Genomic DNA, 11,835 nt, shown 5'->3' on the forward strand with positions numbered 1-11,835 from the left:
AACATTAGTTCCTGCGTTGACTTCTGAAAAAGGTGTGTGTGCACAAGCAGTCCTTTTATAGTCTGGAGAGGAGCCTAATGACCACCAGCTGAGTGCAATTACCTCCTGTACTTGCGCAACTGTTCCTGACGCCTATCAGCTCTTCAGTGCTGGGCATCCAGGAACAACTCACTGCTGACCTCAGGCTCACACTCCCTTGTCTCCTCCCCACTGGTCCAAGGCTCAGGCGCCTCCTGGTGGCCAACCAGCCTCTCTGCGCCCTGCTCAGAGTCGGAACCCTGTCCAGGGTCCTCCACATCCTCCAGAGCCGACTCATAGGGCCCCTCGCTGTCGGAGTCTGGTGGAAGCTCCAACGGCTCCTGCTGGGCCACAACAGGTGAGGGTGTTTGAATTTCAGGGTAACCTCATCTCAGAGGTGCTACTACACAAATGACCTCAGGAGGAATCTACAGCACGCTAACCCTGCCAGATCAGATCAGCTGGGAAGATCATATGGGAGGCAGGAAACTCTTCAATTAACCAGGTCCTATGCGATAGTAACCAGCAGCTTGAAAGCAAAAGCAATAGCAATAGCAGTTAGACTTATATACCGCTTCATAGGGCTTTCAGCCCTCTCTAAGCGGTTTACAGAGTCAGCATATTGCCCCCAACAACAATCCGGGTCCTCATTTTACCCACCTCGGAAGGATGGAAGGCTGAGTCAACCCTGAGCCGGTGAGATTTGAACAGCCGAACTGCTGAACTGCAGTCAGCTGAAGTAGCCTGCAGTGCTGCACTCTAACCACTGCGCCACCTGGCAATCAGCACAGCTCATGAAGCAGAGATGTTACTCCAGCATATTGAGGCATATTCATCATCTTTTGTGCCGCCACATTTGGACCCATTGAAGCTTCTGGTAATCTTTAGAGACAGCCCCATGTAGAGTACATGACCAGAACATGGATGATATTGAATATTTCACCCTGTTATCTTTGGCTCAGATGGACAAAGAATAAGACTGAACGGAAGCAGGGCAAAATTTACGGGATACTTTGATAAATCGATTAATTAAAACATTTATAACATTTGTGGAAAAGGTTACCAAAAGTAGAAACCCAAATTCATTCTTCAGCTGAAAATCATGAGGAAATTCTGATAACTTAAAAGTCCCTGGCAAAGTAAAGATTGTAGGTGGAGTAAAGAGTAACTCAGCAGCACTTACTATTCAGTCAGACGTCGCCATAACTTCCCACCTGAAATCAGAATAGGATAATCAATCAAAGCAAAAAGTATTTCCTTTGTGGCCTAGAATATATTACTTATGAGCCATCAAGTTTGTTCGTTCGTAATATGATTGCACATGTATATTGTCTTATTTTTTCTTTAAAACTAAGATATGTTAAGTATATTGAAATGGAAGCATAAATGCCAACAACATAGAATGGAGTTTGCTCAGAAGCTGAAATACACCAATGAGAGGAAGAGTGGGAAACAGAGGAGAGAAGAAAGATAGGAAGAGAGGGATAGGAGAGAGGGGAAGGGGGGAAGATGAGGAGGATAAGGAGGAGTGGAATGCAGAGAGAGGAGAAGGAGAAAGGAAGGGGAAGTAGAGTAGAAAAGGATGATGGAGGGAAGAAAGGAGGTAGGAGAGAGGTAGAAGAAAGAGGTGTATGGAGAGCAGAAGAGCTAATAATGGGTTTTTAACTTTCTGGGCGTTGATGGCAAGAGGAACTGATGTAATTACTACTTAATACAATAGGATATTGGCTATGTAATAGTATACATGTGATTATATGTTATGAAAATGGAAAATAAAAAAAGTATATTTCGAAAAAAAAAAGTTCGTTCGTTCGTTCGTTCTCTCTCTCTCTCTCATGCGCGCGCGCACACACACACAACCCATATTCAGGTCATAATTAAGCCACACAAATGTAACATAGGAATTGGATTTTGTAGGCAAAGAAACCACATAACACCATACAAACTTTCAAAAATGCTTAGGTGAATATGAGCTTTACAATTTAGGAGCTGACATCTGAGCACGTTCTGGGATAAATTAGTTGATATGAGACATTTCTCTTAGTGGGCTGATAAATGATCTAATCACAGTATTAAGCAATTAATTAATTAATTTAATGTATGCCACCCATCTTGCCAAAGGCTTCTTGGATAAAATGCAACGTCAAAGATTAAAACCATAAAGAAGGATCTTAGTTTTCAAAATTCAATTAAAATAAAAGAATGGAGAGGGAGGGAACTCTTTTTACTTATGTGGCACCCAAGGTAGATTACTCGGGACTGTAATTTCTAAATTAGGTGGACACAGTGATACTGTTTAACTTCCAAACTTTTCTGATAACTTTACATGCTAAATTAGGTAGAAAAACAAATCCTTACCTTTTAGTCTAGACAGCACTAATTCCTTCATCATTTGCATAAAGACGATTCCAAGTAGTATGAGTGAAATCAGGTGGTAAAATTTCCAAGGAGTTAGCGCTAGGAACCTACAAGAGAATTACACCACAATTATTTCACTGAGCTTAGAAAGTCTCTCTTCTTTAAAAAGCTACATGAAATCACCAATTATTTCACTGAGCTTAGAAAGTCTCTCTTCTTTAAAAAGCTACATGAAATCACCAGGAATCAAAATCAATTTAAAACAAAACCTAATTTTGTGAATTTAATGTGACTGTTTGCCAAGTTTAATTTAAAAAAAGTTCTGTGTTGTATTGCCATTAAGCAAACGTTGTGTAAAATGTAGAATAGAATAGGATAGGATAAGCTGGAAGGGACTTTGAAGGCAATATAATTTTTAAAAATTATAATTTAAAAAAATGTTTCTTCACCCCCACCCCCCAAAAAGAATTATTTGCCAAAAGCAAAGAATTATTTATAGGCCCACTCTTATGATTTTGGAAGAATATTATTGAATTTGTGGGGATGGGAGAAAAATTAAATGTTATTTTTCAAAATTTTACTCTAGATTTAAATCTTCAGAAACCACATATTTTTTAAAAAAAAAACAGTCTGAAAATGTATACATCACATTGTGTCATCGTAAAGTTTGGTTTAGCTTTAATGTCATGTGAAAACCCATCAACTGTGGCTTATAAACAAAGTTGATGGCATTGCATTATATGAAGCAGACTATATTACCTTGTTTAAGATATTTGTTAAATACACGTTGGCTTAGTGTGATGTGTACATTTATCCCTTTAATGTGGGTTTCTAACACACAGTAAGGTTTTGTTTTTGAAAGCTGCAATTATACAGAATGGTTGTATCATTACTGTCTCAAGTAGTAAGTTTATAATGCCTCGGTAAGGCCATACTTGGAATACTGCAGCCAGTTTTGGTTGCCACGATAAAGAAAAGATGTGGAGACTCTAGAAAGAGTGCAGAGAAGAGCAACAAAGATGATTAGGGGACTGGAGACTAAAACATATGAAGAACGGTTGCAGGAACTGGGTATGTTTAGTTTAATAGAAAGAAGGACCAGGGGAGACATGATAGCAGTCTTCCAATATCTCAGGGGTTGCCACAAAGAAGAGGGAGTCAAACTATTCTCCAAGGCACCTGAGGGTAGAACAAGAAGCAATGGGTGGAAACTAATCAAGGAGAGAAGCAACTTAGAACTGAGGAGAAATTTCCTGACAGAACAATTAATTAGTGGAACAGCTTGCCTCCAGAAGTTGTGAATGCCCCAACACTGGAAGTCTTTAAGAAGATGTTGGATAGCCATTCGTCTGAAATGGTATAGGGTTTCCTGCCTAGGCAGGGGGTTGGACTAGAAGTCCTCCAAGGTCCCTTCCAACTCTGCTATTGTACGTATTGTATTCTTCTTCTGACAGCAAGATCCCTTTGGGACAATGTGCTATTCTACTGCTCCTCGCCTACACTTGTTACTAAAAGGCATACTGCCTCTGAAGCTGGGTTTCAGAAATTGAGAGCTGTAACTTTTAAAGGCTATTAAAATATTCCCACATTTTATGCCCAGCCATTTCAAAGCAAATTAAGGCTGTTTTGGGCTGTCTGAACTGCCACTTTAACTGGATAGCCCTGGATTCGCGCACAAGTTGAGAAAGCATTTCCTTTTCCCTTCCAGTTCATGGTGCAAGTAAGTCCATATTTAGGGAAAGCCTGGTTTAGCAAATCTTCACAGTTATGAGGAAAAAGGAACCTTATGAGCCAAGGTGGCGCCGTGGTTAAATGCAGCACTGCAGGCTACTGCTAGATCAGCAGGTCAGCGGTTCAAATCTCACCGGCTCAGGGTTGACTCAGCCTTCCATCCTTCCGAGGTGGGTAAAATGAGGACCCAGATTGTTGGGGGCAATATGCTGACTCTCTGTACCGCTTAGAGAGGCCTGAAAGCCCTATGAAGCGGTATATAAGTCTACTGCTATTGCTATATTGCTATTGTGACAATCTTCACATTTACAACCTTCACAAGGTTGAAAGGCCCATAACCAGCTTCTCCTGGTGGTGGATCTGATGAGAAGGGTAGATGTAGTCAGAGAGAGAGGCAATCTCTTAAATATCCCGGTTCCATGCCATGTATGTAAGTTAGAATCTAGAGAAGTACATAACAGCAATAGCAGTTAGACTTATATATACCGCTTCATAGGGTATATATAGGGTAGGCTACTTCAGCTGACTGCAGTTCTGCAGTTCGGCTGTTCAAATCTCACCGGCTCAGGGTTGACTCAGCCTTCCATCCTTCCGAGGTGGGAAAATGAGGACCCGGATTGTTGTTGGGGGCAATATGCTGACTCTGTAAAACCGCTTAGAGAGGGCTGAAAGCCCTATGAAGCGGTATATAAGTCTAACTGCTATTGCTATTGCTATAGGTAGTGGCTGAAATGTTTAAAGCCAAGGTGGCGCAGTGGTTAAATGCAGCACTGCAGGCTACTGCTAGATCAGCAGGTCAGCGGTTCAAATCTCACCGGCTCAGGGTTGACTCAGCCTTCCATCCTTCCGAGGTGGGTAAAATGAGGACCTGGATTGTTGTTGGGGGCAATATGCTGACTCTCTGTAAACCGCTTAGAGAGGCCTGAAAGGCCTATGAAGCGGTATATAAGTCTACTGCTATTGCTATATTGCTATTGCGACAATCTTCACATTTACAACCTTCACAAGGTTGAAAGACCCATAACCAGCTTCTCCTGGTGGTGGATCTGATGAGAAGGATAGATGTAGTCAGAGAGAGAGGCAATCTCTTAAATATCCCGGTTCCATGCCATGTATGTAAGTTAGAATCTAGAGAAGTACATAACAGCAATAGCAGTTAGACTTATATACCGCTTCATAGGGTATATATAGGGTAGGCTACTTCAGCTGACTGCAGTCCTGCAGTTCGGCTGTTCAAATCTCACCGGCTCAGGGTTGACTCAGCCTTCCATCCTTCCGAGGTGGGTGAAATGAGGACCCGGATTGTTGTTGGGGGCAATATGCTGACTCTGTAAAACCGCTTAGAGAGGGCTGAAAGCCCTATGAAGCGGTATATAAGCTAACTGCTATTGCTATTGCTATAGGTAGTGGCTGAAATGTTTAAAGCCAAGGTGGCGCAGTGGTTAAATGCAGCACTGCAGGCTACTGCTAGATCAGCAGGTCAGCGGTTCAAATCTCACCGGCTCAGGGTTGACTCAGCCTTCCATCCTTCCGAGGTGGGTAAAATGAGGACCTGGATTGTTGTTGGGGGCAATATGCTGACTCTCTGTAAACCGCTTAGAGAGGCCTGAAAGGCCTATGAAGCGGTATATAAGTCTACTGCTATTGCTATTGCTATTGCTAAACAAGTCCAAACCCCAAATCAGAATGTACGATGAAGATTCCTAAACCATTGCGCTAATTTCTCACATGGCTAAATAAGTTACTATAAAGAGTAATAGGTTCATAAATGAAGAAAGAAATGCCACATGCGGGGGGGGGGAATCAAGAGAGACAAAAGAGCAAAAACGGGAAGAAGACACAGACAGTAACTAAAAATGGCCTACTGTTGCTCTATTGACTAAAGCAAGATTTTTGATTGTGTAGATCAGGGGTAGTCAACCTTTTATACCTACCGCCCACTTTTGTAACTCCGTTAGTAGTAAAATTTTCTAGCCGCCCACCGGTTCCACAGTAATGGTGATTTATAAAGTAAGAATTAACTTTACTTTATAAAATTTATAAAGCAGCGTTACAGCACAACCCCTACCGCCCACCATGAAAGCTGGAACGTCCACTAGTGGGGCGGTAGGGACCAGGTTGACTACCACTGGTGTAGATCATAACAGGATATGGCACATACTAAGGCTAATGGGTGTGCCACAGCATCTTGTCATTATTCTAGAAGCAAATCAGTATTCAATTGGGGGGACAATTTATGGGTGGGGGGTTTTTTATTGAATTTTTTTTGAAAAAATAAAACTTTTACAAATGTTTACCTACCTCCCCCTACCCTCCACACCCAAACCCGACCCCTCCCCCCAACCTTCTCCCCTCCCTGACTTCCCGGAACCAATACAGGGTATAAATCTTTAACAAAGATGTTCTAAAATAAACTTAAAGAAAGTTAGTATCATCTTTCATTTGAGCTTTAACTCCTCTTTGCTAGGCTAACTCTAAACAGATTATAGCAATAGCAATAGCAGTAGACTTATATACCGCTTCATAGGCCTTTCAGGCCTCTCTAAGCGGTTTACAGAGAGTCAGCCATATTGCCCCCAACAATCTGGGTCCTCATTTTACCCACCTCGGAAGGATGGAAGGCTGAGTCAACCCTGAGCTGGTGAGATTTGAACCGCTGAACTGCTGATCTAGCAGTAGCCTGCAGTGCTGCATTTAACCACTGCGCCACCTTGGCTCTTATATCATTATATCATTCCTTGTTTCTTCAGTCACAAACTATCTGGAATTTCTTAGTCCCATATTTATTTTGAGTATAGCCAATCCAGCCACAGCATCTTGTCATTATTCTAGAAATATATCAGTATTCAATTGTGGGCGGGGGGGGGGGACAATTTATGGGTGGGGGGTTTTTTTTGCACATTTTTTGGTCTTATCTTGTATTTTAACATTTTGAATAAAACAAATTTGGAAGAAAAAAAGAACTGTAAGAACTGACAGCTATTCCGAACAGAAAAACGAGATAAGAAACCTGCCTTTCTCATTTCAGTTTAACTAAATTTATTGTAAAGGACGGCAGAATTAAAGAAATAACAGTTGCATTTAAAATGCAAAGTGGTAAACTGCTAACAAATGTGTGCAAACTACTTGGTCAGCTGAGAAAGATTTTAAAATTACGAAACTAAAATTGGAAAGTAAAAATCTGTTACATCTGTTAGAAAATATGTCAGTCAACCTGCTTCGCAAACATGCAAGCAAATAATAAAGAAGGGAAGGTGTTATATCGTTTTGTTTGCTTTGGCGCAACCAGAAGGTTAAAAAAAATGGATAATGTGAAGGAGAATTCAGTCTCTGGGGAAAAGCAATGACAAAACTTAGGTAAGTCATGAACAATAATATTTCCCCCCCTCCCTTGGAGTAGGAAGAAGATGATTCTCATTGTACATGTTTTGTATTAATTGGCTGGATGTCATCTTGTTTACGTTGTACGTTTTGTAATTTATTTGATGCTGTGACCTGCCCAGACTTGTTTTAAAGTCAAAACAGTGCCTAGACTTAAAAAATACACATGGATAAATATACATACGTACATACATACATACATACATACATACCAGTGGTGGGTTTTCAAATTTTTTTCGAACCTACTCTGTGGGTGTGGTCTCCTTTGTGGGAGTGGCTTGCCGGCCATGTGTTTTCTTTCTTTCTTTCTTTCTTTCTTTCTTTCTTTCTTTCTTTCTTTCTCTCTCTCTTTCTTTCTCTCTCTCTGTCTCTCTTTCCTTCCTTTTGTCTCTCTGTCCCTTTTTCCTTTCATCTCTCTCTCACTTTTTTTCTTTTTTCTTTCTTTCTTTCTTTCTTTCTTTCTTTCTTTCTCTTTCTCTCTCTGTGTGAGTCTGTCTGTCTGTCTGTCTGTGTGTGTGTGTGTGTGTGTGTCAGTGGTGGGTTTCAAAATTTTTTCGAACCTACTCTGTGGGTATGGCCTCCTTTGTGGGAGTGGCTTGCCGGTCATATGTTTTCTTTCTTTCTTTCTTTCTTTCTTCTTTCTTTTCTTTCTTTTTCTTCTTTCTTTCTTTCTTTCTCTCTCTCTCTCTCTCTCTTTCCTTCCTTTTGTCTCTCTGTCCCTTTTTCCTTTTTCCTTTCATCTCTCTCACTTTTTTCTTTCTTTTTTCTTTTTTTATTTATTTCTTTCTTCCTTTCTTTCTCTTTCTCTGTGTGAGTCTGTCTGTCTGTCTATCTCTTGTGTGTGTGTGTGTGTGTGTGTGTGTGTGTGTGTCATGGTGGGTTTCAAAAAATTTTGGAACCTCTTCTGTAGGTGTGGCCTGCTTTCTGGTGGAACCTCTTCTAACCAGTTTGGTAGTTTTGACGAACCGGTTCTACCAAACTGGTGTGAACTGGTAGGAACCCACCTCTGATACATACATACATTATGATAAGAAAGATCAAAACAGTGTTTCTGATGCTGGAAGATGGCCTTGGATGAAAAAACAAAGTACAAGGCCTCTGAATTTGGGTGTTGCGGTGGCTCAGCAGTTAAGAAGCTGGGCTGGTTGGCTGGAAAGACGGCAGCCCGGGTTCAAAACTCGAGCGCCAAGAAACAGACTGAACCCTATTGTCACCCCAGCTCCTGCCAATCTAGCACTTCGAAAGCATGCAATGCAAGCAGATAAATAGGTACCATTTGGGTGGGAAGCAGTGGTGGGATTCAAATAATTTAACAACCGGTCCTCTGCCCTAATGACCAGCTGGGAAGGCGTGGCTTGGTGGTCATGTGACTGGGTGGGCATGGCCAACTCAACGTCACTCAGGTGGATGGGCGCTTCACCTTAGCTGTTACAATGTAGTAAGGGTTAACCGGAGAGGCAGTTTCTGTAAGCAGGGCATAAAGATGAGGCTAGAAACAACACCAGAATGTTTCCTTCCTGCCTTCCTTACAGGATTAGCCTTGTAAAGTGGGGAAAAAAAACAAAAGGAGATTTCTTCCAACAACCGGTTCTCCGAACTACTTAGAAAGTTACCAACTGGTTCTCCCGAATAGGTGCGAACCGGCTGAATCCACCACTGGTGGGGAGGTACCAGCACTTCGTGATGTCATGCTGGCCACATGAACACAGAAATGTCTTCAGACAGTGCTGGCCTCAACAGCCTTAATACAGAGATGTGGACTGCTCCCTATAGTTGGCAATAACTAGCCGAGTAAAATCCACAGGGACTCCTTTACTTTACGTTACCTCTGAATTACAAATTTGGAGGTAACTATTAACAGTAGCATGGAGTACAAGAAAACCATCCAATATTTGAGATGCCTATTGGCAAACAAACTCATATTTTGAACGTAACAACACTAGAATTCTGTAATATCATCAGAATGAAAAGCTAAGGTGAATATATCAAAACAGTTTAAGCAGCTATCCTCTGAATTGCAGCTCTGAGATATAGCTAATAGTAGGCTAGGATGCCAACCATTTCTCTATAATAGGCACCAGGAGTTAAGCCTTACTTGATGATTTCAACTAACTACAGTAGCTGCATTCACATGACCTGTGAACCCTATTATTAAGTTGTTGATCAAATCTAATTTTCTGGGTTTGACTAACGCAACAACACTCTGAGCCTTAAGCCAACCCTCACAGGATGGTTTTGCACAGTATTATGATGTGCTAAAATATGCCAGCTAATGTTAGCTTCCATCATTTTTACACTACCAATTTCAAATCCTTGAGGAAGATTTGCTGGGGGGGGGGAAAAGAATAGATCCCCAAGAAAATCTTCCATCATTACTGCTATGGGATTCTTTCCCTATCTCTTGCTTTTTTTTTCTTGCTAGTGGAGCAGGGAAATGAAGCTTAAAGGATGCATTTGCTCTGCTGTACAGGTTCCCCTCCCATCTCTGCCCTGCATTTTTATTTTGCTATTACTTCCCTCTGCCTCTCCGGCTTCTGCTACAGGTTACGGCTTTGCCCGCAGTCGGCTGTTTTGCCCTCCACCCCGCTAATTAAATCCAACCAAACGCTCACATGCAGAACCTGCCCCTATTTTTTTCTTAATTTCGCATTTCCGTTTGAGCTCCTCCTTTTCTTTCAAGCCTTCTCGAGGTGCTTTTGATGTCCCCTTAGCATCATCCCTGGTTGAAGCTGATTCACCTTCCGTGCTGCATTCCTCGCCAATTGCTGTTTTATCCTCCTAGCCATTTCTCTCCCACTCAGCCTCTCTCCCTTACCATTTAACTTATTCCGATGGGCTTCCATTCTTTCTTTCTCTTCCAGCGTGTGTGTCCTCCTTGGGAAATATTTTGCCACACCACCATCTTAGAAGGAAGGATTAGGCACCGCGGAGGAGATGCGGGAGGGAAAAAAAAACAATCCCTCTTGGTTGCTAAGCGGAAGCGGCAAAAAGTAGATGGAAGCACAAAATATCTGTTGATTTGAACCGAAGCCAAACCTCACCCAGATAAATAAGTCATCCACCGTAAAAAGCCCTTCTTCCTTACAGATGAAGAAAACCAGTTGTGCTTCTTCCACCAAGAAGAAGAAGAAGAAGAAGAAGAAGAAGAAGAAGAAGAAGAAGAAGAAGAAGAGGAGGAGGAGGAGGAGAGGAGGAGGAGGAGGGGAGGAGGAGGAGGAGGAGGAGGAAGGGAGGAAGAAGAGGAGGAGGAGGAGGAGGAAAAGAAGAAGGAGAAGGAGAAGGAGAAGGAGGAAGAGAAGGAAGGAGAGGAAGGAAGGAAGGAAGGAAGGAAGGAAGAAAGAAAGAAAGAAAGAAAGAAAACCCCTTCCTATTGTGCCTTAATTAAATGATGAAATTCACTATTACACGGTGAAGCTTAGGAAGCTTAGAAGGATTAAGCAAAGAGATACACCAAGGAGTAGAGCGAGCAGGGATCGCCTCTTGAAACCTGCCCATAAGAGGACAAGATCTACTATTCCATCCTCTTCTTTGGGAGCATCCGGACGGGCGGCTGTCAGCAACGACCTCCCTGGACCACAACGACGCCGCCAGCCTCCAAGCACTCTGTACATGCTCAGGAGCCCCCTTTCCATGAGCCACCCTTTTCTTGCCCGAGCCAAGGAACAGATGGCAGAGAAAGGAGGGAAGGGGAGAGAGAAACTGGAGGAGGAAGAGGAGGAAGGCAATCTCTATCGGGAGCCTACAAGGACCGTCCGGGGAAGGGAGATGCGCGGCGGCGGCGGCGTCGCTCACCAGAAGAGCAGATTGGCGCATAGGAAGCCAGCCAAGGTGCGCAACGGCCTCTTCCAAGTCAGCGCCTCCATCACGGGGCAATATCCGGCAGCCGGCTGGGGCTCAACGCTCGGCTCGTCCCGCTTCTCCGCCGCCGCCTCCTCCTCCAACCGGCGCCCCTCCGGAGGGCTCGGCGGCAACATCCCCTGCTCCTCCCCGCCGTCCATGTCGCTCGCAGCAGCGCCCGACGCCAGACAGAGGCGGGGAGCCAGCGGAGGCGTGGGAACATCCGGGCATCGCCGAGCCTCCCATCCCGCCCCTTGGCAAGGCAGGAGCCAATAGGAGCCTCCGAGGGGGGCCAACAAGCCTCGGTGATTGGCTACCTTGGGAGCAGGGTCGCCAAGCGTGCAGGGGAGGGCAGAAGAAGATAAAAGGGAGCGGGCGGAGCTGGCGGTGGGGAGGGCGGGTAGAGTAGGTGTCAGGACTAGGAAGGTGAGGTCGGTGGGAGCAGCGTGCAAACAATGCGCGTCTCTCTCTCTCTCTCTCTCTCTCTCTCTCTCTCTCTCTCTCTCTCTC

At 43.5% G+C, this 11,835-nt stretch overlaps 1 protein-coding gene across 1 annotated transcript in view; it reads right to left on the reverse strand.

Moving 5' to 3' along the window:
- The window catches only part of RETREG1 (reticulophagy regulator 1), a 58,048-nt gene extending 46,553 nt beyond the window's left edge, over positions 1-11,495 (reverse strand). Inside the window, exons 1-3 of the mRNA XM_087721985.1 lie at positions 11,281-11,495; positions 2,377-2,483; positions 1,202-1,232 (exon numbers count right to left, since the gene is read on the reverse strand). Of these exons, the coding sequence (XP_087578111.1) occupies positions 1,202-1,232; positions 2,377-2,483; positions 11,281-11,486 (344 nt within the window). The 5' untranslated portion in view covers positions 11,487-11,495. The remainder of the gene's footprint in view (positions 1-1,201; positions 1,233-2,376; positions 2,484-11,280) is intronic.
- Between the last annotated feature and the right edge of the window lie 340 nt (positions 11,496-11,835).

The sequence above is a fragment of the Thamnophis sirtalis genome, unplaced genomic scaffold, assembly GCF_051295495.1.
Source record: "Thamnophis sirtalis isolate CommonGarterSnake01/CBP01778 unplaced genomic scaffold, rThaSir2_p1.2 scaffold_8, whole genome shotgun sequence".
NCBI classification, from domain to species: Eukaryota; Metazoa; Chordata; class Lepidosauria; order Squamata; family Natricidae; genus Thamnophis; species Thamnophis sirtalis.